This window comes from Amblyraja radiata, chromosome 22 (assembly GCF_010909765.2).
Source record: "Amblyraja radiata isolate CabotCenter1 chromosome 22, sAmbRad1.1.pri, whole genome shotgun sequence".
Classification (NCBI taxonomy): Eukaryota; Metazoa; Chordata; class Chondrichthyes; order Rajiformes; family Rajidae; genus Amblyraja; species Amblyraja radiata.
In genome coordinates this window covers 32,429,566-32,450,905 of record NC_045977.1, presented here as the reverse complement: position 1 = coordinate 32,450,905, position 21,340 = coordinate 32,429,566, and the positions used below count along the sequence as shown (strand labels likewise).

Genomic DNA, 21,340 nt, shown 5'->3' with positions numbered 1-21,340 from the left:
TGCGCATTTTCCAGGACGGTCGGTCTGGGCCATGGCCTAAAAAAGACCGATGTTGGGTGTTCCTGGTTTTTGCGCTTGCTCCGGTTTGTATTGGCCGACTGGGGGGTCCGTAGGGGTGATATTTTTGGCCGTAGTAGCTTTTGGTTGCTGCTTTTATGAGCCCCAGTGTTTTTGCCTCTTCGTCAAGTTCTTTGACTTGTTTTGGTAGATCCCCTCCAAATAGTAGTATTGGCGGTTTGGAGGTTCCAGGTTTACAGAGGCCGGCAAATCTGGGGTCTAAAGCTGGTTGGATAGCACTTTTCCTGATGTTGTTCAACTCATATTGTGAGTTGCAGAGTAAAGCCAGTGCATCTTGGTGGTCTTGGGTCATGTTTTGCTCCTTCAATGTGCAGGCAAAAGCTGTAATTCCTGCTGTTAGGACTTTTAGGACTTTCTGAATTTTCAAGTCCCTGGTTCTAATTGGTCCCCACATGTTTCCAGATGCACTGGTTTACACTGGGAACATTTAGCGACTTGCAGTTCCCTGGAGGTAAATGTCGTGCCATGGTGTCTGATAGTGCCAGTGCCTGCAGTTGGTTAAATGACATATAGTCAATGCTTGCCGCTATTTTCGGCTCCAGGTCTTGGCCAGTTTGGTCTGGTTGGATAAACTGGGACACCATGTCCAGCATGTTTTCTGTCACCCCAGGCATACTGGGGGCATGTTGTTCACTGCCCTCTTCAGGGTCAGCCCAGAATTGACCCTCCGTGCTCTCCTCTGATGAGGGAGAGACACTGTGCAGCCCCACAAGGGGTACTGCTGTGTGGGTTACTAATTGCCCACTGTGGCTAGCCTCCATCTCCCGGAGCCTGCCACTTTGGAGTATTTCCTCCAGCAGCCTCTCCAACTGGCTCTTATGCTCTCGGGCATAGGCCACTCGCGGCTGCCCCTGATCCTGCAGCCGCTCCAACCGGCTCCAATGCTCACGGGCACTGGCCGCTCGCGGCTGCTCCCCATCCTGCAGCCGCTCCAACTGGCCCCGGTGCTCACAGGCACTGGTCGCTCGCGGCTGCTCGTCATCCTGCAGCCGCTCCAACCGGCTCCAATGCTCACGGGCACTGGCCGCTCGCGGCTGCTCGTCATCCTGCAGCCGCTCCAACCGGCCCCGGTGCTCACGGGCACTGGTCGCTCACGGCTGCTCCCCATCCTGCAGCCGCTCCAACCGGCCCCGGTGCTCACGGGCACTGGCCGCTCGCGGCTGCTCAAAGTCAGACTCATCAGAGTCTGGCATTCGGTCCGTTTTTTACTTCGCTTTCCCGCCCGGCTTTGCCGGTGCGGGAGCGAAGTCGGGCACAGCTGTTCCCATTTCGGGAGATTGGCGTGCCGTCGGCTGCTGCTGTAGCTGCTGGCTGTCCGCAACTCCGCGGTTCTCCACCGCCAGCTTTTTCGCAGCCTTCTTTCTCGTGGATCTGTCCATCTTTCCACCTGCAAGGTAAGTGGGAAAAACGCAGAGTCTCCTTACCTGCTGTTCCCGGCTTTTAAATTCGGCCGCTAAAGGGGAACGTCCTTCCCCCTGCTGTGACTCGTTGCAATGCGTGTAGCGATATGACACGCATGCGTCCTAGCGGGGTTCTTCACGTAGTCACTCACGTGACTCCGAAGTAAAATGCTAATTTTGGTATCATAAAGTCATAAGGAATACGAGTACAATTAGGCCGTTCGGCCTATCAAATCTACTCCACCATTCAATCATGGCTGATCTATCTCTCCCTCCTAAATCCATTCTTCTGTCTTCTCCCCATAACCTGATACCTGTACCAATCAAGAAATCATTAGTTTTAGAATCCTCAGCCCAGGGATAATCCTGCGTTCATTTATTTGTTTGATTGTTCAATCCGGTTAAGGCGCTGTGCACATGGCAGCCAGCCAACAGTCTGTCGCTTGACCTCTTTTTTTTCACTATTAATTTCAAGTTTTCTTGTATCTTGTTGTGTGTTGTGACTGTTGGCATACCTATTTCCCTCCGGGGATGAATAAAGTTTTATCATATCATATCGTAAGCTTTAAGTGAATAGCTTTGCAGTAGAATAGAATACAGTCACGATAATAAACCCTTGACAATGCTTAGATCTGAGGAAGCAGACTGAATTCAGAAACAAATTGGAGATCTCCACCAGAATTGACATCAAGCATGCATATAGCCCCGTTCCATTTAGCTACCACCGGGGTACAGCTCGGTATTCACATTAAGGCACCAATTTCTAATTGTACAATGGTGTGTTTCATGGATTTTGCAGTTTATTCCTTTTCAATTTTCCCATCAGCTTCCTTAATCATTCCAAAGATTTAACTGCTCTTCACTCTCACAAATCTCCATTTAAAGTCTCGGCCTAAATTTTGTGTTCGAGACCCCAGAGTGTACTATGATACCCTGACCTTCAGATGAGTGTGCTCGAGTTTGGGCTGACACCTAATCCCAGGTAATGAAGATACAGCACCCTACATCACATGGAACATATTTTAAAATGAGGATAATTAACCATACTGTGTTCGAACTGTAAAATTTTACGTAATTTTTTATCAAGCTGTGTTGTGATTAGCTGCATGTGGAGGTGTCTACTTGACTGCAGAAACTATGCTGAGTGAGAGTTTTACCTCAATTAAGGCGTTTGTGTATGTGAGGAAATGGTTGATTCTGGGTTACTCATCCATTATATACTCCACTATACTCTACGAGCATACAGAAAGATGAGAGGGGGAAAGAGCCCGCTGAACAACCAGCTAGAAAGTGGTCGATGCATGGGGAAAAAGCCTGGATGCAGTTAGTGTGCTGGGATCGCTTGTCGGCATGGATTTGGTGGGCCGAAGGGCCTGTTTCCACACTGTATCTCTAAACCAAACTAAACTAAAGTGCAGGTAGACACAAAATGCTGGAGTAACTCAGCGGGTGAGGCAGCATCTATGGAGAGAAGGAATGGGTGATGTTTTGGGTCGAGATCCTTCTTCACAAAGTGTACTGTGTTCTATTAAACTATACAACGTTTTCTAGACCTATGCTTTTTGTTTAAACATATTCTATCTATATGTTGATATCCGTTAAACATTATTTTCGGTTCAGTTAACAACATTGATAATTCCAGTGAAATAAATATTATGTGCATCTCAAAGTGAACACTGACACACATATGATAGCCAGCAACTCATTATTAATGAGAATAGATTTTGCATTACTATGATGGATAGGAAAGATTTAGAGGGATATAGGGAGGTTGCATGACAGTCGAGGTCACGACCCGTGACCCGTACTGTTACCATGCAATGCCTTCTGGAGTACAAACGGTGAACTTACGGTAAGCACTTACTAAGGCTGCCAGTACAGCGGCCAGTCTTCTGTCCCAGCATCCGGACTCCACGCTGAATGGTTCCACGCTTGCGGATCCTGGGGCGTTTGTCTGCGCGGCCTGCGTTTGGCAGCAAACGCTCAGCACCCGGGGGGGAAAATCACTCCGTGGGGGGGTCGGGGAATGAATCAACCCAGTGTGGGTCGGGATTCCGGGGGGGGAACATTCCGTGTGGTGGTGGGGGTCCAGAGGTCGGAGTCCGGGGGGGGGGGGGGGGGGGGAGTGAATCACCCCATGTGGTGTTGGGGGTCCGGGGGTGAATCGGGGGGGGGGGGGGGGAGGGTGAATCACTGCAGTGTTTAACAGATATGAACGTACGTGTTTCGTGTTACTAGTGTATGCTGGAAGCTGCTTTGTACTCCAGAAGGATTGAGCTTCTCTGTGCGTCACACCCTTTGACTGGATGACCTTACGTGCAACCCCTTACGTGCAACCCCGGCTAAATGCAGGCAAGAGGGAGGGGGGTGGGGAATCCTCCTGGGGACATCTGTTGGCATGGACAAGTTGAGCTGAAAGGCCTGTTTCTTTGCTGAATGACTATGACTAAAGTCACGATTATGCACGACACAGACACAAAGAACTACAGATGCTGGTTTACTGAAAAAGACACAAAGCACTGGAGTATTCATATTTTCCAGAGATGACAAAACACCTTTGTGTCTTTTTTTTGCTGTACAAGATTTCCTCCCCTAAACTTTGACAACCCTTTATCTCTTTCCTCCTAAAATGTCCTCAACTACTCTCTTTAGACAAGCTTTTGGTCAACTCTTGCCAGTGAAGAATCATGTTATGTTTTCCTATATTATGGGCACAGTTAATGCACTAAGCTAAACATTCTAATGGGTGCACAGAAATTGTACCCATTTATAAGAGGGTCCTGATCCAAAAATGTCACCTATCCATTTTCTCCAGAGCTTCTCCAGCATTTTGTATCTATCTTTTCATCTCTAGCAAAATTGCTCCAGCACTTTGTGTTTATCTTCGGGCCAAACCAGCAGCTGTAGTTCCATCCTACACATTGCATCTAGCTTTGGTATAAGCCAGCATCTTTTTACTACCCATTTATTGTGTGGTCTTACACTGTAGTCTCTGCTGTGATGTTTAAACGTCGAAGGATCATGATTATCCAAAATATTAACGCCATCTCTCAGCCCCGCCTCACTATTGTTGTCTGATCTGTTGTGTGATATTTAGCCGCTTCTGGTTTTAAATATAACTTCCGACAATAATAATTAACAACAGGAGACGTCCTCCAATGGCGCCATCAGAGCTGCGCACTTGCAATGACAGAACTCCCGCCTCGTGGCGAGTGAGGCTTCATCAGGCTGCAATGGAAAGTAGGCCCGAAAATGCAGTTGGATTTGTGTACAATCTTTATGAATTTACCTTCAAAATATGAATGTTCTCGCAGTATTATTTCTTTCGTGCTTTTTCTTACTGCGACGTCGGTTTTTAAGACGAGATCCTGCAGCTTTGTTTGTTGGGAGATGGCGCCAGGGCCCGAGGGAGACCATCGAGTCAACGTGTCCTTCAGCAGCGCTGCGGGGACAAAATACCACAAACCACGGTCACATTCCACGACCATTCTGGTGAGAATATTAACCAATATAAAAATGAGATAATCAAAACCATGTATAACCATACAGAGCGAAAAATGAACGTCGAGGTTTTTCGCCGAAAATGAATCGGACCACAATTACCTCAGGGAAATGCTGGCCAGGGAAATAAAAACATTACATTTTTTTAGATTGAAAGTAGGGTCCCGATCCGAAACGTCGCCTATCCATGTTCTCCAGAAATGCTGTCTGACCCACTGAGTTATTCCAGCACTTTGTGTCCTTTTGATCAGGTCGGTGACTGTTAATCAGAGGTGGAATTCGCCTAAAATATGCTTTTTTGCGCCTATTAGGTTTCAAGTAATTTTCAGTGTTTTTTAAAACTTGTGTGTTTTTATTACGCCCGAGTATTTGTCTCCACTTGCAAAACTCCCATGTCTACAGGCAGCCAGCAACAGAATGCATAGATAGATGGTGGTTCATGAACAGTTTATATTTGACGTGCGCACTCTTTAATATTTGAAACGAGGAACTGCAGGTGCTGGTTTACACACACACAAAAAGACACAAAGTGCAGGAGTAACTGGGCGGGTCGCGCAGCATCTGTGGCCGATGGATAGACGACATTTCGGGTCGGAATCCTACTCCAACAGTTGGTGCCTTCCCTACTAGTCCTTCCCCACCCCCGAGTTAAACCAGTGTCAGAATGGCAACACATTAAAAAGCTATACAATCATCCTTCCACATACAACCTTGCGCCTGGGTGCAAGGATTAAAATGCACAGAATATATTTAATTATTTTAAACGGCATAACGGGATCTCCAAACCCGCTCATGTATCTGGGCTATTTCCAAGTCCCCTTCACGACTCCAGCTCAGACTCCCAAACCACTGTGTCACTGGGACTTGTGTCATTCGACTTACCTCGTAATATACAAAACCCTGTCGTCCCGTCGAGATTAAATTGTTCATGATTAATTTCAAAATAGTGAACTGTCTTCTCCAGTGTGGAAATAATGTTGTTGGTTTCGACTTCATTTGCTGAAGCTAAACCTAGTACAGTAATCGCGATCAGAGCAAAATTCATGCTTCCTCGTCCCTCCCGCTGTTTACCCGTCAATTTGTGTGTATGTGTATCGTTCTTTCCCTGTGGATTAAACAGAGATGTGCCTTTACACGTGACTTGCTTCCTGCTGCGACCGCTACAGGGCAGGTTTTGCAGAATAATTGTACTCACAATGTTATCTGTTCACCGGATTTTTGGACAAATTATCAGGAGGATTCAGCTTTGATCTGTCGTTTTCACACTATACCCTTCCACGTATCTGTAGACTTAGACCCTGACTCAGTCTGAAGAAGGGCCTCGACCCGAAACGTCACCCATTCCTTCTCTCCAGAGATGCTGCCTGTCCCACTGAGTTAGTTACTCCAGCATTTTGTGTCTATTTTAGGAGGATTCAGCAAATGGGTGCTGCAAGTAAAAGCTAACAGCTTCTAATGATTATGTTAAAATATAAGGGGAAAAAACATTGCAACAGGTATCCACAAGGAAATTAGGAAACAAGGAACTGCTGATGCTGGTTAATGCAGAAAGGGACACAAAGTGGTGGAGTAACTCAGCAGGTCTGGCAGCATATGTGGAGAACATGGATTGGTGATGTTTCGGACCCGAAACATCATCTATCCACGTTCTCCAGAGATGCTGACTGTCCTGCTGAATTACTCCAGCACTTTGTGTCCAAGAGGGAATGAGTTCTGATTAAAAGTTATCAACCCAAAATGCTATCTCTGCTTTTCTTCCCGGTAAGCATTTTCTGATTGAATTAATGTGCACATTATACTTGCAATGGATATTTGCAGGGATGAGTTCCCTAATATTTAGTGGATAACTGTACTGAATCCTATTGAGCCGTGCCATTAAATCAGGCTCGCCACTGCTTTGCACGATGTTTGCTAAATTTAGCCAGTTGGGTTCATTTAATCAGCATTTAATTCGGTATAGAAAAAGTGGAGTAATCCAGGATAAAAATAATTGACTGGAGGAAAGCTAATGTGAATGGCTAGAAAGTGAATCTGGCCCAATTAAACCGTAGAACAGGCAGCTGCTTTTCAGGTATAATAGAAGTGCATTCCCTTGAGAAGAAAAAAGAAAAACAAATTTGGGTCCCCTGGTGATGAAAGAGAGGGCCTCGACCCGAAACGTCACCCATTCCATAAGCAATCGAACAAGATGCTTGCAACAAGTACAGGTTTGTAAATAACAGTAGGTATCAGGCTAATGACAAAAGAATCACAATAACAATTAATCTAAGAGGGGCGATGGGAACTTTTGAGAAATGTTAGCCTTATCAGCAAAGTCGGACAGGGCAAGAAAGGGACATTGATTGAAAAGATACAAAGTTCATTAAGTAACAGAGAACACAGGATTACAGTGATTTTATTTTCATACTGAAGGAAGATGAATAGTGATGTTTCCTAGTTATCATTGTTAGACCATTTTGTTAAATCTATGTTTTGAAAAGCTGCAACGTGATGTCCCACCTCATACTCCACACCTCAACCTTCCTCATTACCCTATGTACCTGCTACTTTCAAGGACCTATTGACTTGCACCCCAAGGACTTACTGTACATCAACGGACCTTAGGTCCCTATTATTTCCTCTATATGTTCTGCAAGAAATTCACTTGCTAATGTGCATCAACTCGCAGTTGCTTGATTAAAGTCCGTCTGCCACCACTTCACCCAACTTTGCAGCTGATCTATGTCCTATTGTATCCTTAGACAAAGTTTCTTCATTATCACTCCACTAATTTTCATGTCAACTGCAAACTAAAATGCAAGTATGTTTGTTGCTGGAGTGGCGAATTAGCTCCTTGGAACTAATGCATCAATGATTAGACATTCACTATTGAGTCATAGAGTAATACAGTGTGGAAACAGGCCCCTTGGCCCAACTCGCCCACACCGGCAAACAATGTCCCAGCTACCCCAGTCCCACCTGCCCCCGCCTGGTCCATAACCCTCCAATACCTGTCCCATCCTTGCACTTGTCCAACTGTTTCCCAAACGATGGGACAGTCCCAGCTTCAACCACCTCCCCCGGCAGCACGCTCCACACACCCACCACCCTCTGTGTGAAAAAGCCACCCCTCGGATTCCTAGCAAACCTTTTCCCCTTCACCTTGAACCTATGTCCTCTGGTCCTCGATTCCCCTTATATACTCACATCTCCATAAAGGAAATTGACAAGTTATATTTTATTACTAAATTACTATTGACAGTTACATGGACATTTATGTAGGTACATGGATAGGACTGGTTTAGAGGGATATGGACCAAATGCAAGGCAGGTGGGCCAAGGTGCTGCCTGTTCTGCTGAGATATTCCAGCATTTTGTGTCTACCTTCGATTTAAACCAGCATCTGCAGTTCTTTCCTACACATTTTGGACCAAATGCAGGCAGGTGGGACAAGTGTAGATGGGACATATTGGCCGATGTGGGCAAGTTGGTTCGATGGACCTGTTTCCATGCTGTATGCCTCTTATGACTCCACTTGTGTAGCTTTCTATTTATCAGATACACATCAAGAAAAAGCATGCATCACTATTAGCATGTAAGAAGTTATCGCATGACCCCACACTGCCATCTGCTGCTGCACATTGTGTGTGTGTTTTTATTAAATGAGGATGTATATACAGGATTTATTTTAAACATCTGACAATTAGGTGAAAATAAATATTAACAAATATTTTACATTTAAATCTCACATAATAGTAAACATTATTGGTGAAACGGAACACTAGAATGTATAAACAAGATGTATTTTAAACATCCGACAATTAGGTGAAAATAAATATTAACAAATATTTTACATTTAAATCTCACATTAAAGTAAACATTATTGGTGAAACAGGACAATGGGTTGAGCAAAAAATAAGGGTACTCTTTTCTGAAAGTATTCATTAAGAACACGTCCACCAGGGTAGTGCAACTGGTAGAGACACCGCCTCTTAGTACCAAAGATCCAACTTCAATCCTGACCTCAGGTACTGTCTGCGAAGTTTACACATTCTTCCTGTGACAGCATGGGTTATGCCTGGGTACTCCGGTTTCCTTCCACATCCCAAAGACGTGTGGGTTTGTAGGATTTATAGGTCTCTGTAAATTGCCCCTGGTGTAACGAGTAGATGAGGAAGTGGGATAACATAGAACTAGCTTTTGCTAAAAGACTGATAATTTTTCAAAAAATATTATTCTTGTGGAATTCTATTTCTAATGGACTGGTTTGTTTTATTTACTAGGTAAATGAAAGAAATACAATACTGATAAATAGTGAAATCACCAAGACACAATGATCACGAAGAGGAGGCATTTTCACCTTTTTCCACTTTCAGCTGGCACACTACAGATATAGAATAATACAGATATACAATAATAGAAAATATATCACATTCTTCCACTGACATTTTACTGAGGCTAGTCAAAATGAACATTTTGAGTCTTATTGAGAACAAAGCTATCTCCAAGGGTTATAGAACCATGAAGAGTAGATTTCATTAAATAACAGAACAGGTTTGAGAGAATCAGTGGGCTACTATTCCACTGAATCCAATTCTGACAATTGCATCTAGACTAATATTTATATGGTTATCTGATTTATCCCCTTCCCTTAATTGCCAAAAGGAGTGTCATAATGAGATTTATAAAAAATGATTTGCACTATTACCAAAGCTAAGCTTATATAAATTGTTGATATTCATTAGATAACTCATAGTTTCAACATTCAAGATTCAATGTAATTGTCACATGTACCAATTATGGTACAGTGACATTTGAGTCACCATACAGCCATACTAAGTAAAAAGCAAAAATACACACAGCAGATAAAATAAAGTAAAACATAAACATCCATCACAGTGGAATCAACATTCCTCACTGTGATGGAAGGCAATAAAGTTCAGTCATCTTCCTCCTTTGTTCACCCGTCGTCGGGGCTTTTGAACGGGGCCGTTGATGACGGTTCGCTGTTCAAGCCCTCTTGTCGGGAAGATCGAAACTCCGGCGTCGGGACGGATCAGAACACTCTGCGGCATGGAGCTCCCGAGTCGGCCGCTTTGCAACAGAGACCACCAAAGGAGACCACTGCTTCACGTTGTTAAAGTCCATTGGCCCCCTCGGTCGGAGCTGCAACACTAGCGATCCTCAGCAAAAGATCCCAGGCTCCGCGATCGTAAGTCCGATTGACCAGATGGTGGATACTGTTTCAAGAGTTACTTTCAAAAGGAGGTAAATGCAGATCCTCAGCATTGATTACAGTTCTACCCGAGTGATCTTCATTAGCAAATTAATTCTCTAAATATATTTATAAAGCACTTTGGAAACATTGTGCACGTTTTTCCCAATTATCTTTTCTATTTCAGTCCTCTCTTCATCACCCCTTTTATGAACTGTATTTCCACTCTTCCTTGCATATGAACAAGCCTTTTCTTTGAGATTGAAATATTATTTTTTGGCTCTTAGCTTTACAATGTATAATTTATATTTTATAAATGCTCCAAATTTCACAGATCTATCTTTTACCTCTTTAGTAAGAAAACAGAACAACTAATTTGTGAATCAAACCAACTTTATTTCAAATCTAATTTATCACAGTTTTGTTCTATGAGATAGCATAGACATGTTTCACTGAAATCTGTACTTCTTTAATAAGCAACCATTAGAAACAACCCCAAACAAGTATTTTTAATCTTTCACTGGTCTGTGTATTTTTGGAAGAACAAGTGTTATGTCTTTGTCTCTAATGTAATATTTTTTGCAAATTTAGATATAACCTCATAATATTGGCAAAGGTTTTGCGCATTTCATTTTATATTTATTGAAGGGGATAATGAACAGTACATAAATACATAAAATTGTATCATTTAATCTATAGTCTAGTTGATTAATATTCAGACGGTATTTTGAAAAATGTTCAGACAGTTGACTCCAGACGGTATTTTGGGCACTTCCAATTTCTTATTTTCTGAGACCCAGATCTCTGATTAGTATGAATGATTAGGGTTTGCCATAAAATTCAGCAAGAATCTGAGAAAGATTAAACTAAACTAAAGAAAAAAATCCCGAAATCCCAATTAGCAATTTGAATGATCAGAAATAAAATGAAACGTAAAACTGCTATTTCAAATTACATTGATGGCATTACAAGTTAAACATTATCTCGCAAGACCAAGACGTTTTGGTGATGTTACGATGGTCTAGCCATCATTAGTGGCATAGAAACGGAGAAAACCAACCAGAGCTGCTCCTCCAAAGACAGTCTGGTGTTTTGAGCATTTACCTGAAAGGAAGTAAAGATTTTAATTGTCATATCTCTGCAGGTAAAAATCATATCTATTAGTTGGACTTCACAGATTTGTTAGACATGTAATAGTTTCATTTATGCAAAGATGTACAAAATATTAATGTTCTTATCCTTTGCATGAAATAATGGCTCAACATGTGGATGGCATATCTCAGTGTTGGAGTGAATATCTTTTTACGCCAAACGCAATTTAGGAAACTTAAACCTAGCCTGTTTAACCTGCCCTTACAAACTAACCATAGAAAGCTTAAGTAAAAAATTGTTGGCATATAGCAACAAAGTTACTGTTAAAAGGTAGTTAGCCAATGATAGTTTTAGGTTTTCAGAACAGTGATAAATGTCTAACATAGTGAAATGATTACCAATGATAGCAAATGAAATACTAGCTCCAACTCTAGTACACAACATTCTGTGTGATTATTGTCTTAAATGAGTTAGAAAGGACTGAAGCTTCTGCTGGTGGAACCTATACCCAAATAATCAATGGTACTCTATTGTCACATGTACCAAAGTACATTAAATGTATTTTCTTGTATATGGTTCAGTAAAACTCTTACTATATAGAGGCACCATTATTATCAAGTACAATAGTGTAAGGTTAGTTGATTACACTGAGGCTGTACACAAGGATCGCCACGTTGCTGGCCTCATCTTCTACCCTTCAAGCACAAAAACACAAAAAAACAAACACACAAAGACAATGTGTTCATAATCTTTAAAATAGGCTACAACTGCTTTACACATATAGCTTTTCTTATTTCTAGGCTGCACAGTGGCGCAAGCGATAGAGCGGATGCCTCACAATGCCATAGAACCGGGTTTGATTCTAACTATGCGTGCTGTCTGTGCAGAATTTGTCTGTTTCCCTGTGACCACGTAGGTTTTCTCTGGGTGTTCTGGTTTCATGCAACATTCCAAAGACATGCAGTTTTGTGGGTTAATTCGCTTCTATAAATTCCCCTTAGTGTGTAGGATGCAAAAGTGGGATAACGTAGAACTAGTGGTGCTTGATGGTTGGTGTGGACTTCGTGGGCCGAAGGGCCTGTTTCCATGCTATATTTCTAAACTAAATTAAAGCTAATTTCAGAAAAAATAGCAAGTTGCAAAGCCACGATTTTGACACAGCAACAGACGTACAGCAATAGATTTCCAAGTAAGGATGGACAGTCACTTGCAGCAGAATTTGCACTTTCTCAATTATACCCTGCATATTTATTTCCATTTTGTAGATACCACAGTTTGATGAAGTATCATTGCAGAAACTTGGCAAGTTGCTATGGTGCATTTTGAAGTTAATATGTTCTGCAACTTTACTTCATTTATAGGATATGGGTGTTGCTGGAGGGTTATTATTTGTTGCCCATTGCTAATTATCCTGGAAATGATGGTGGTGAGCCACCCTCTTGATCTGTCGCAGTTTTGACACAGGTCCTCCCCCAAGTGATGTTGGATAGGGAGTTGAGTAGACTGATCAACAACGGGCGAAACAGAAAGATATTTCTAGGTCAAGATGGGTTGTAATTTGGATAAGACGGGTTGTGATGCCTCTTTGCCACAAGGTCTATCTGTGACGTCACTTCTGTTAAGGCTGAAGACCTGCCTAATTTTATGTGAAATACAAAGCATGAATTGTGAGGAAACATTCACCATTTTCAACAGAATGCATATGTGTCATTATATGTTTAAAAATATATTGCACGTTTTATTTTTAAGATGTTCGCACTTTACTAGACTGGTAGGATTGACTATATCCAAGAAAAATCTAAGTGAAAGTATTGCTTTTAAAATTTTGGTCAAGGAATGTGGACTTTGCAGGCAAGGATGTGAGCTGGGGAGGTGAGGCTGGAGCGACTATAGTATTGAGAACATATGATACCTTTTACAAGAAGCCTTCAGTATGCCATGTCTCGAATTATGGATCTCTATTGAAGTTCCAAAGACCCCCCCCAATCCACCGAGAGATAAAAGCTTTCACCCATTTGCCGTTAATGCAGACCTCATTTTGAAACAGTGAGCCCAAGGTTCTGGATACTGGGGGTTATGGGTGAAAAAGCCTCTACATTAACTCTGAAAACGCCTTCTCATTCTTCTGAACTCCAGTGGATTCAAGCACAACTTGAACAACCGTTTCTGATAACACCTCTGCCCATTCCAGGTATTAGTCGTGTAAACTATCTCGAAATTGCTTCCAAAACATTACCATCTTTCATCAGGCAAGGAGTACAAAAGGATTCTTGGCACGTCAGATGTGGTCACACAAATACCTAGTGTAACTGAAATGTAGTTTCATGAAACTTGGGTATTTATTTACTCTCACAATAAACTACCTGTATAACATGTTGTTGGCATTCCCAATTACTTGCTGTACCTGCATTCTATTCGCTTACTAGGACACCAAGAACCACTACATCTCACTATTTGGATAATACGCTCATTTATATTTCCTGCCAAAATGGGCGATTTCACATTTTCCCACATTATATTCAATTTGCCACTCACTTGTTACATTTTATCAACCATATAAAAGTCCAATTGTGCCTACGCTCTGTAGCCTGCTGGCCAGTCAGTCTTCTCCCCACACCATTATGTTAGTTCCTGCAGCACGAGATTTTATTTTCCTTTTTAACCTTTCATGTAATATTTTATCAAAGGCTTTCTGCAAATCCAAATACAGTAAACTCTCGTTATAATGGACCATAGGGTGAGGAATGGTTTCCGTTATTACTGATTGTCCGCTATAACCAAGTACGGTATTATCATTGTATAAGTAGCAGAAACAAACAACTGCAGTTGCTAGTTAATGTACAAAATGTGAGCTGGGGTTGGAGTAGACAGTCAGGGTGGCGTGGGCAACTAGGACTGTAAGCAACTGAGGTGCGAGCCGAGGTTGGCGTCAGCAGTCATCTGTTGGTCCGACCTCTATAACCGAAATCAGTTATAAAGAGGTCCAAAAAAAAAGTTTATTGTATAATACATACACCGGTTCCCTTTCAGTACAGCATTTGTGGCTTATTCAAAGGACTTCAATAATTTAGTCAAACAAATTCCTTTAAACAAAGGCACATTGACTTTGTTGGATTCCCTTGAATTTTTCTAAATAACATGGTATAATTTGTTTGATAACAGCTTTGAACATTTTCCCTTTGACTGATATTAAGCTAATTGTCATATAATTTATTTTCTTTCCCTCTTCCTTCACGAATAAAGGAAAAAATTTAGGATCAGGCAGATCGATCACAAATCAGCCATGATCTCACTGAATGACAAAGGATTAAAAGGCCAGCTCCTGTTCTTCTTCCTCTACTCTCGTATGGTCAGCAAATGTAACAGGTTGGTGGAAGTTGTTTGTTTTTGGCACATGAACAGTCGTTTCCATTTTAAACGATGAATATTAATCAATCAACTCACCGTTAACGTCAAAGCAACCTGATGTTTGCTGCCATGACAGAATGGTTGTATACCACCTGGGCTTGTAAAAGTCAGAATATCCCATCATCCCACAAAGCGATACTGCATAAAATATAGATTTAGTCAGAAAATTTGATCATAAACAATTAACGTTCAATCATGAATACTACAAGCCATTGCTAATAGATCGCACACTCTTTGCTGTTCTCTGGATACAAAGATAGAGAGAGAAAAAACATTTAATTATGTAATCATTGATAATTTTATCGTCAATTAAAACATCATAGCCACGGCAGTTCAGGAACAAGGCTAACAGAGTAACTAAAGACCGTCAATTATCACAATTTTAACCGTGCATTATTGGAGAATAATTATAGAAACATTTGACCCAAGGCCACAGCAGGAGATCTTTGCAGGGATGAGTTCCCTAATATTTAGTGGATAACTGTACTAAATCCTATTGAGCCGTGCCATTCAATCAGGCTCATCACTGCTTTGCAAGATGTTTGCTAAATTTAGCCAGTTGGGTTCCTTTAATCAGCATTTAATTAAGTATAGAAAAAGTAGAGTATTCCAGGATAAAAATAATTGACTGGAGGAAAGCTAATGTGAATGGCTAGAAAGTGAATCTGGCCCAATTAAACTGTAGAACAGGCAGCTGCTTTTCAGGTACAGTGGAAGCGCATTCCGTTGAGAAGAAAAAATAAAAACAAATTTGGGTCCCCTGGCGATGAAAGAGAGGGAGAATAAGCAATAGAACAAGATGCTTGCAACAAGTACAGGTTTGTAAATAGCAGTAGGAATCAGGCTAATGACAAAAGAATCACAATAACAATTAATTTAAGAGGGGCAATGGGAACTTTTGTGAAATGTCATATAGCCTTATCAGCAAAGTGGAAGGACAGGGCAAGAAAGGAACATTGATTGAAAAGTTACAAAGTTCATTAAATAACAGAACACAGGATTACAGTGATTTTATTTTCATACTGAAGGAAGATGAATAGTGATGTTTCCTAGTTATTGTTGGACCATTTTTTTAACAATGTTTTGAAAAGCTGCAAAGTTGCTGTCCCACGTCATACTCCACACCTCAACTTTGCAGCTGATCTATCTCCTATTGTATCCTTAGACAGAGTTTCTTCATTATCACTCCACTAATTTTGATGTCAACTGCAAACTCAGATGCAAGTATGTTTGATGCTAGAGTGACGAATTAGCTCCTTAGAACTAATGCATCAATGATTAGACATTCACTATACTCACATCTCCATAAAGGAAATTGACGTTATATTTTATTACTTAATTACTATTGACAGTTACATTGACATTTAGGCAGGTTCATGGATTGGACAGGTTTAGAGGGATATGGACCAAATGCAAGGCAGGTGGGACAAGATGCTGCCTGTCCTGCTCAGTTACTCCAGCATTTTGTGTCTACCTTTGATTTAAACCAGTATCTGCAGTTCTTTCCTACACATTTGGACCAAATGCAGGCAGGTGGGACAAGTGTATTGGGGATATATTGGCCAATGTGGGCAAGTTGGGCCGATGGGCCTGTTTCCATGCTGTATGCCTCCTATGACTCCACTTGTGTAACTTTCTGTGTATCAGATACACGTCAAGAAAAAGCATGCATCGCTATTAGCATGTGAGAAGTTATCGCATGAGCCCACACTGCCATCTGCTGCTGCACATTGTGTGTGTGTTTTTATTAAATGAGGATGTATAAACAGGATGTATTTTAAACATCCGACAATTAGGTGAAAATAAATATTAACAAATATTTTACATTTAAATCTCACATAATAGTAAACATTATTGGTGAAATGGAACACTAGGGTGAGCAAAAAGGGTACTAATTTCTGAAAGTATTCAGTAAGAACATGTCCAGTGCAGCTGAATAGTACAGCTGGTGGAGGCACTGCCTCTTTGTGCCAAAGATCCAACTTCAATCCTCACCTCAGGTACTGTCTGCAAAGTTTACACATTCTTCCTGTGACAGCATGGGTCAAGTCTGGGTACTCCGGTTTCCTTCCGCATCCCAAAGACATGTGGCTTTGTAGGACATATGCTTGAGGATTTAGACCAGGCCATTGCAGAATCCTCTGTTCAGACCTCATCTCCACTGCATTTCCACAAAAAAATTGTGATTGAATGCTAATGACATTGAATGGTGGGTGTACGGAATAAGCTGCCTGAGGAGGTAGTTGAGGCTGGGTCTATCCCAATGTTTAAGAAACAGTTAGACAGGTACATGGATAGGACAAGTTTAGAGTGATATGGACCAAACGCAGGCAGGTGGGACTAGTATAGTTGGGACATGTTGGCGAGTGTGGGCAAGTTGGGCCGAAGGGCCTGTTTCCACACTGTATCACTCTATGACTATGATAAGTAGTGTTCCACAGGAATCAGTGCTGAGACCCTTGTTATTGGTCATATACGCAAGTGATGAGTATGGGGATGAAGGCGGTATAATCAGCAAGTTCTCAGATGACACAAAGATTATTGCAGTTGTTGACAGTGCGGAAGAGAGTCATGGGCTACAAAGTGATCTTGATGTGCAAGTGAAATGGATGGAGAATTGGCAGGTGAAGTTTAATCCTGATATGAGGAGAGACTGGAGAGGTTTCTCTATTTTCCCTGGAGCGAAGAAGGTTAAGAAAGTACCTAAAATTATTAGTGGCACAGATAGAAAAGCCTGCTGGAAACTTTTCCCCATACCAAAGGTAAATAAACTAGAGAACATAGATTTAAGGTAAGGGATAAAATATTTAGAGGGGATTGTCACTTTACCTCCCCCCTCGACTCCATCCCAGAGTATTATAAAGGACATTTCCCACCCCGGACACTCCCTGTTTGAACTGTTACCATCAGGCAGACGGTACAGATCTACAAGGACAAGGACAAACAGACTTAAAAACAGTTTTTACCCCACTGCTATAAAGGCACTAAATGTAGCCGCCAAGGAACGCAGGGGCGATACATACATACATGAAATCGACAGAAGGATGTAGGGCTGGGTGTTTATGCGTGCTATTTTTATGATATTTATTTTTGTTGTTTATCTTTTTAAATATTTTACCTTGTATGTATCGTTAGCTTTTAGAAATGTTTGAATGGTGCACTGACTGGCTGACATTTTACAATTTCGTTGTACATGGTTCATGTTACAATGACAATAAAGAAACTATTCTATTATTCTATTCTATTCAAGTAGTCTTTCCAGGTGAGGCAGAGGTTCACCTGCACCTCCTCCAACCTCATCTATTGCAGCCGCTGTTTTAGGTGTCAATTGCTCTACATTGGCGTAGGCTTGGCGATCGCTTCGCCCAACAGCTCCGCTCAGTTTGCATTAACCAACCTGATCTCCCGGTGGCTCAGCACTTCAACTCCCCCTCCCATTCTGAATCCAACCTTTCTGTTCTGGGCCTCCTCCATGGCCAGTCCCACTGCAAATTGGAGGAGCAGCGCCTCAAATTTTGCTTGGGTAGTTTACACCCCAATGGTATGAACATTGACTTCTCCAATTTCAGGTAGTCCTTGCTTTCTCCCACTTTCCCCTTCCCTTCCCAGCTCTCCCATAGCCTACTTTCTCCGCCTCTTCCTTTCTTTTTCCTGCCGCCCCCCACCCCCACATCAGTCTGAAGAAGGGTCTCGACCCGAATCATCACCTATTCCTTCGCTCCATAGATGCTGCCTCACCCGCTGAGTTTCTCCAACATTTTTGTCTATCTTAAATATTTAGAGGGGATCTCGTAGAGACATTTCTCACTGAGAGGATAGTGAGTACTTAGAAAATAATTCAAGAGAGAGTTGCAGTAGAGTGGCTGACAAATTCAAGAAGTGTCGGGAGGGTAACTTGAATTTCCCAGGTGTAGAAGACTCTGGGCTATGTGGTGAAAGATAAGAGAAGATGGATGGGTCCCACTGATCAGCATGGACGTGATGGGCCAAATGATCTGTTTTCAAGCAATATTACTTTATGACCATCCCCTTCGAACCCTTGTGAATAGTAATAGTCTTTCCCCCAAACTCTGGATTCTCAATAAATAATTCCTGTCTTTGCCATCCCAGTCTCCCCGAGAAATATTGCAGGTCTCCCGTGAGAACAACTCCGATGTCCCTATCCTGCCTTGGGAAACAAAATCCGGGCAGCACATTTTTCCCTTGCCTCAAGCAAGCCAAGCCTTAAGACTAAATACCTGTGCCACTATTGCGTGATCTGTTGAACGCACTAACATTTCTAGACCCTCATGCACAAAATGATCGACTTTGCAAACATTTACAAGATCATGCACCCATTTTCATTTTTCAATTTTATTTTAACAATTCTTCCTAAGTTTAAGCCGCTTACTGTTTTCTAGAAATATATTACGTTGATCAGATGGAAAACCATTCTTATCAATTTCCATGTTTACTTCCATCATTTTCATGCAGAGGACATCCGTATAACTCATTTGAGCATCTGTCACTGGGTGCTGAAATCCTTGAACATTTGAGCAACACATCTACAAATTGAATTGAAAAGTAGAACATTTCAAAGGATAATTCATGCTTTTAGAAACGGACAAAAGATCGATGTTGCACTGAAGTCCTCAAATTTAACTCCCAATGCTTTCTCCTCCCACTGCCATTGCGCTAATTGTCTAGAGTACCTGCTGATGGATCACAGACAAGAAATTTAACAGTGCTATAATAGCCAAGACCAAAGGTCCAATCTGCACTTTATAAATCACAAGATGTTCTTCAGTGATAAAGTGCTCATCCTTCCCAAATGTTCAAGCCGTTCCCACAACAACCATGAAACCAGCTCTGGGAACGGCACTGTCACTGGTTGAGGTCCAATTGTGGAAGAGGTGAACACAATGCACAGTATCCTTATCACCAATCAATAATAGATGATGCAGCATAACTTCTATTTAAAACAGAATAAATTACTGTTACTAAAATTACTATTTTTAATAGTAACTAGACCAAGTGCAGACCCATTAGGTCTGTTACCCCAACGCAACAGGTCCCAACCCATAGCCTCACGGGAGGTGTGATCCTCCAACTCAAGCCGTTCCTGAACGTAAGATTCCAGCACTCCCCTTGCCTTCCTCAGCAGTGATCTTAAAAAAAAAATCCAATTGCACTTGCCCTGCATTTTGCAATAGCAATTCGCCCTCCCCCACTAGTCGAGCCATTGTGACGTCATCAGTTGAAGCTGTTCTGCTTGAAATTAAAGGTATATTGATTTTTTTTAAACTTTAATCAGCAAAAAGTCGGAAATAAAGCATAAAAGGATCAGTGAAAGTGACCTCTGCTTCGAGGGGGTAAATGTTAATCAGAATATGTAAAAATCTTGTGAAAGTTGCCATTTTTAAAGCTTTAATCGCGAATAACGTGTCAAATATAGGATGAAATCTTCATTGAGGCAGGTCTTTGCTAGCTGAGCCATTGTGATGTCATCATTTGAAGATGGTGGTTTTAATTTCAAAGTCTTTTGATGTTTTTAGACTTTTAATCAGTAATGAGTTGAGAATAGGTCGAGAAATAAAGCATGAAATGTTCAGATAAAGTGATCCCCACCTCGACGGGAAAAATGTCAATTGAAATATGTAAAAATGTAATCGTTACCGCCTAGCGTTTTTGCACAGATGTAAAGACAACCACATATACACACACATATGCACATATACACACTACCAAGATCAGTCTTTTAATAAGTAAATGATAAAGTATGCAGAAACGTCCTGCTGTAAAATGCTGCCGCCTTATGTCTATATTCTTGATAAATAATGGTGCCTTTGATAGAGGATATTTTAATTTGATGAGGGACGGAAGATGATGATTAACTTTCACTTTAGTATCACAGTACATTCTGACCCAGTAACTTTCCAAGATTTCATCTGTTATACAGAAACTGAACCTCAAAGCTATTCAGTTGAGAAACACAGTACGTGGCAGCAGGCAACGACCTTTCTGTGTGATTGGAATTGTAGGTAAAAGCATATGGACTGATTCTAGGGAATCTCAGTAGGTAATTAGCTTTGCTTTGGTCACCAAAAGCATTTCAATTCTGATTGGGCAGGAAGATGGTTGTTCCAGGTGATTTATTGCAGTGTTTGTGACGTAAAGTGCTCAAAGACTTTTCATTCTCATTTTCATGAGTCAACCTTGGGATAGACTCGTTTTTTCTGACTGTACGTAACTAATGCCCTATAAATTGAGGCAGGCATTATATTTACTATGCAAGGAATTATTACAGTAATAGATACAACTGTTTTATCAATCAATGCTATTATTGAGTCAATGATTTTACTTACCATCTCGGCAACAATAAAGTACAGGAACTGTTGTAACATGGAGTGTGTTGGGCAACTTAGTATTACCGACAACTTCCTACATTTCAAATTTTCCGTGCACTCCGCATCAGATTTCTTCCTTAATTTTTAAAGAATAAAAATATATTCACATCATTTGTTTTTGTGGATTATGTCAATAGCAGCTCATGTAAAATTATATTATTAACTAATTACCCTGTAAAAATAATTATTACTGTCTGTCATTCAAAGCCAGGTTTCCACACCCATTTATTTTCTGTGCAGATTGACATAGAAATAAGAATGGTTTCTGAAGCATTGACACT

At 41.4% G+C, this 21,340-nt stretch overlaps 2 protein-coding genes across 3 annotated transcripts in view; both read right to left on the bottom strand.

Moving 5' to 3' along the window:
• The window catches only part of LOC116985867 (UPF0764 protein C16orf89 homolog), a 29,320-nt gene extending 23,219 nt beyond the window's left edge, over window positions 1-6,101 (bottom strand). For both annotated transcript variants that reach the window (XR_004415362.1, XM_033040956.1), the window contains exons 1-2: window positions 5,862-6,101; window positions 4,768-4,920 (exon numbers count right to left, since the gene is read on the bottom strand). Coding sequence is in view for 1 of the 2 variants with exons in the window: in XM_033040956.1 (XP_032896847.1) it covers window positions 4,768-4,920; window positions 5,862-6,024 (316 nt within the window). In the remaining variant the exon portion in view is untranslated. The remainder of the gene's footprint in view (window positions 1-4,767; window positions 4,921-5,861) is intronic.
• A 5,077-nt stretch (window positions 6,102-11,178) lies between these two features.
• Window positions 11,179-21,127, bottom strand: LOC116985481 (UPF0764 protein C16orf89 homolog). The gene is made up of 4 exons (XM_033040253.1): window positions 21,018-21,127; window positions 19,064-19,217; window positions 14,710-14,811; window positions 11,179-11,277 (listed from the first exon to the last, which is right to left on the bottom strand). The coding sequence occupies exons 1-4, from the start codon at window positions 21,054-21,056 to the stop codon at window positions 11,195-11,197; spliced, it is 378 nt and encodes a 125-aa protein (XP_032896144.1). The 5' UTR covers window positions 21,057-21,127; the 3' UTR covers window positions 11,179-11,194.
• Between the last annotated feature and the right edge of the window lie 213 nt (window positions 21,128-21,340).

What these genes read in the sequence shown, in the direction of transcription:
- LOC116985481 (XM_033040253.1), bottom strand. Translation starts at nt 21,056, where the DNA reads ATGTTACAACAGTTCCTGTACTTTATTGTTGCCGAGATG. An exon ending in TAATATATTTCTAGAAAACA is followed by an intron (nt 14,812 to 19,063) that starts GTAAGCGGCTTA and finishes TATTTTATGCAG; the next exon opens with TATCGCTTTGTGGGATGATG. An exon ending in AGGTTGCTTTGACGTTAACG is followed by an intron (nt 11,278 to 14,709) that starts GTGAGTTGATTG and finishes ACTTCCTTTCAG; the next exon opens with GTAAATGCTCAAAACACCAG.